Here is a 3,892-nt window from a genome sequence, read left to right on the forward strand (position 1 = left end):
CCTCTATCCCAGGGGTCTACCCCCTCCATCCCCCCACGCTGCCCCCCATCCCAGAGCATGCCCACCTCCATGCCCGCCAGGCTGCCCCTCTGTCCCAGGGGGGCTGCCCCCACCTGCAGCCCCTAGCTTTGGGGGTGCCGGTAAAGCCGAAGGGGAGGCTCAGCTGGAGTGAGGGGGCAGGGCAGCTCCGGCAGAGCAGGGGCAGGGCAGGCCTGCGGGCGACCGAGCAGGGCAGGATCCCAGGAAGAGCCCGGTCCTAGGAGGGGAAGGCAGCTCACATCCGCGGAGAGGCTGCCCGGGGGCGCCTGGCTGCCGCYCTCGCTCCCCTCCGGCCACTCGCCCACTCCTGCCATGGGTGCTGAGCCTGCAGCGATCCCGTCTCCGGTGCTCAGGGACCAGCGAACCGGGGCCGGTGCTTCCCTGTGCCGGGCRAGCGTCGCGGGGCAGCGGGCGGCCGGGGTGCCGCGTCCCGGCCGGCTCTGAGCCCTGGTAGGCATCGGCCGCTGTTCCCTTCCCTCCTCCGTCCTTGGGAGGAAACGGCAGCGAGCGGTCGCAGGCCTGAGCGCCAGCACGTGCGGGAGGCTCTTGATTTAACCTTCACCAGCTCGGATGATGCTAGGGCCAAATTTGCCCCTGGGATAACCCTGCGAGGATTTATCTTGGGAATATTTCAGCTCTCTGGTGTCGATGCTCCTTTGCAAACGCAGTCGTGCGGCCAGCAGGTCTCAGGGTCCGGCTCAGCGTCCACACGGACGCCTTGGGGGTGACGGCTCCACGTTCTGCCTGCCCGGCGGGTCCTGCRGAGCGTCGCGAGGGTCCCGGGACCGCGCCAGCGCGGGCGGTGTGCCTGCACCTCGTGCGGCGGCGGCGGAGACCCGGGCTGAGCGACTTGCCCTTYGCGGCTGCGCTCCGGAGCGGGGAGCTTTGCTCCCCGTTCGTGTCCGTGGCGTGCGGAGCGGGCTGCCTGCACCYGCCGGGAGGGTGCAGAGGGGCAGCMGYGCCRCGCGGCCGCGGGCCCRGCGCGCTGGCCCGGCGCCCATCCTCTCGCTCTGTCATGCACCTTTCTGAGCACCCTTCCCCTCGCTTGGCCTTTAGGCACCGATGTCGGCAGCCTGCCGCGGAGCCGTCCGGGGTCAGGGCCCCAAGCGATGCTGCGAGCTCTTTGGCAGGGTCTGGGGGCACGCTGTGCCCCTGCCCCACGGCGTCAGGCCCYGCGGCATGGTGTCCCGCTGCACCCTGCCCCACTGCACCATGTCCCGCAGCGTTGTGCCCCGTGGCATCATGCCCCACTGCCGCGTGTCCCACGGCATCGTGCCCTGCAGCACCCTGCTCCATGGTACCGTGCCCCTTTGCACCGTGCCCCATAGCGCTGTGCCCTGCAACACCATGCACTGCAGTACTGTGCCCCACGGGATCATGCACTGCTGCACCGTGCATCATTGCACTGTGCCCCACAGGACCATGCACTGTGCCCTGCTGCACTGTGTCCTGCTGCACTGTGCCCCATAGTACTGTGCCCCACGGCACCGTGCCCTGCTGCACTGTGTCCCATAGTACTGTGCCCTGCTGCACTGTGCCCCACAGCACCGTGTCCTGCTGCACTGTGCCCTGCTGCACTGTGCCCCATGGGTCCATGCACCGCTGCACTGTGCCCTATGGGACCATGCACCGCTGCACTGTGCCCCATGGGATCATGCACCGCTGCGCTGTGCCCCATGGGTCCGTGCACCGCTGCGCTGTGCCCCATGGGATCATGCACCGCTGCGCTGTGCCCCATGGGATCATGCACCGCTGCGCTGTGCCCCATGGGTCCATGCACCGCTGCACTGTGCCCCATGGGTCCGTGCACCACTGCGCTGTGCCCCATGGGTCCATGCACCGCTGCACTGTGCCCTATGGGACCATGCACCACTGCACTGTGCCCCATGGGTCCGTGCACCGCTGCACTGTGCCCTATGGGACCATGCACCGCTGCACTGTCCCCCATGGGTCCATGCACTGCTGCGCTGTGCCCTATGGGACCATGCACCGCTGCGCTGTGCCCCATGAGTCCATGCACCACTGTGCTGTGCCCCATGAGTCCATGCACCGCTGCACTGTGCCCCATGGGTCCATGCACCGCTGTGCTGTGCCCCATGGGTCCATGCACTGCTGCGCTGTGCCCTATGGGACCATGCACTGCTGCACTGTGCCCCATGGGTCCGTGCACTGCTGCGCTGTGCCCTATGAGTCCATGCACCGCTGCACTGTGCCCTATGGGACCATGCACCACTGCACTGTGCCCCATGGGTCCGTGCACCGCTGCACTGTGCCTTATGGGACCATGCACCACTGCACTGTGCCCCATGGGTCCATGCACCGCTGCACTGTGCCTTATGGGACCATGCACCACTGCACTGTGCCCCATGGGTCCGTGCACCGCTGCACTGTGCCCTATGGGACCATGCACCACTGCACTGTGCCCCATGGGTCCATGCACCGCTGCACTGTGCCCCATGGGACCATGCACCGCTGCACTGTGCCCCATGGGTCCATGCACCGCTGCGCTGTGCCCCATGGGTCCATGCACCGCTGCGCTGTGCCCCATGGGTCCATGCACTGCTGCGCTGTGCCCTATGGGACCATGCACTGCTGCGCTGTGCCCCATGGGTCCATGCACCGCTGCACTGTGCCCCATGGGACCATGCACCGCTGCACTGTGCCCTCGGCTCCGTGCCCCACGGCACCGTGGCCCGGCCTCCCCAGCAGCCAGGCGCTGCCCAGCTGCCGCACTCCCTCTTCTATTTCTCCGGCGCCTTCTGCTTCCCGAACGCCCCAGGGTGCCAGTGACCCTGTGACAGCCGCACGTGAGACCTCCGCGGCTCCGCTCGTCCCCGGAGCGCGCCGACTCCTCGCCGGGCCCCTCCACCTCCGCGGCGCCGCAGCTGCCCGCCGGTGCCATCTGGCCGGCGGATTAGCGGGGAGCCGGCAGGAGGGAGAGCGGCGACAGCTCCCGGATCCGGCGGCGCTGCGGGTGGAGGCCTTCCGAGGGTGGCGGCCGAGCGTGCCGCGGGCAGGGGCCGGGGCGGCGCGGGGAGGGGGCCGCTCCCCCTCCCCGCGCGGGGGCCGGCCGCGGGCAGCAGGCTGCTCGCCGGCAGAAGGACGGAGGAGCCGCTCGGCTGCGGAAGAGGTGCCGGGAGCGGGGTGAGGGGGGGCGGGAAGAGGCCGGGAGGGAGCATCCCGCCRGGATGCAGCCCGGCTGCCCGGCGCTGTGCTGCGTCCCGGCCGTGCCCGGCTCGCGCGGCGCCCTGCAGCAAGGTGAGGGGCTCCGGGGCTGGGGTAGGGGCTGGGGTAGGGGGGGAGCTGCGGCGCGAGCGGCCAAGGTCGGCGGCGGCTGTCGAAGCAGACGTCTCGCGCGATGGGTTTGCGCCTCCGTGGGCTGCCGGCCTTTCCCCGTAGGCGAGGAGCAGCGACGGGGAGGCGGCACCGCCGGCAGCCGCGCGCCGGCTCTCACCGCCCTTYCCTCCGCAGCCGCCCGCCTCGGCTTCTGCCGCAGCCTCCTGGAGCACACGGTGTCCGCCGAAAACCTCAGCTACCGCCGGCAGAGGAACCCGGGCAGCAGCCTCACCTGGCACGACGGCCGGAGCCAGCGGGCCGAGGGCGGCCGCGCCGTCAAGCTCCTGCGGCAGCCGGGCACCGAGGGCTCCCAGGTACCCGCGGCGCGCTCCCGCTCGCCCGCCGGCGCCGTTTTGCCGGCAGCAAATTCCTTGTAACGCCTTAAAGCCCTGCTGCGGTTCGGAAAGTCCCGGAGCCGGGTTTGGAGCGTTTCGTTTACCGCGTTGAATTCTGCGCTCCGTTGCATTAGCGTGCCGTAACGCGCCGGGGAGCCGTTCTCCCGTGGGGACGAGCCTTT

At 70.2% G+C, this 3,892-nt stretch overlaps 1 protein-coding gene across 1 annotated transcript in view; it reads left to right on the forward strand.

Annotated features, from left to right (window-relative positions):
* The first annotated feature begins 1,101 nt into the window (after positions 1-1,101).
* The window catches only part of SAMD10 (sterile alpha motif domain containing 10), a 7,539-nt gene continuing 4,748 nt past the window's right edge, over positions 1,102-3,892 (forward strand). The window contains exons 1-2 of the mRNA XM_085314277.1: positions 1,102-1,336; positions 3,511-3,689. Coding sequence (XP_085170403.1) covers positions 1,102-1,336; positions 3,511-3,689 — 414 coding nt within the window. The remainder of the gene's footprint in view (positions 1,337-3,510; positions 3,690-3,892) is intronic.

This window comes from Rhea americana, unplaced genomic scaffold, assembly GCF_003343005.1.
Source record: "Rhea americana isolate MKP2758 unplaced genomic scaffold, rheAme1 scaffold_4, whole genome shotgun sequence".
In the NCBI taxonomy this organism is placed as follows: Eukaryota; Metazoa; Chordata; class Aves; order Rheiformes; family Rheidae; genus Rhea; species Rhea americana.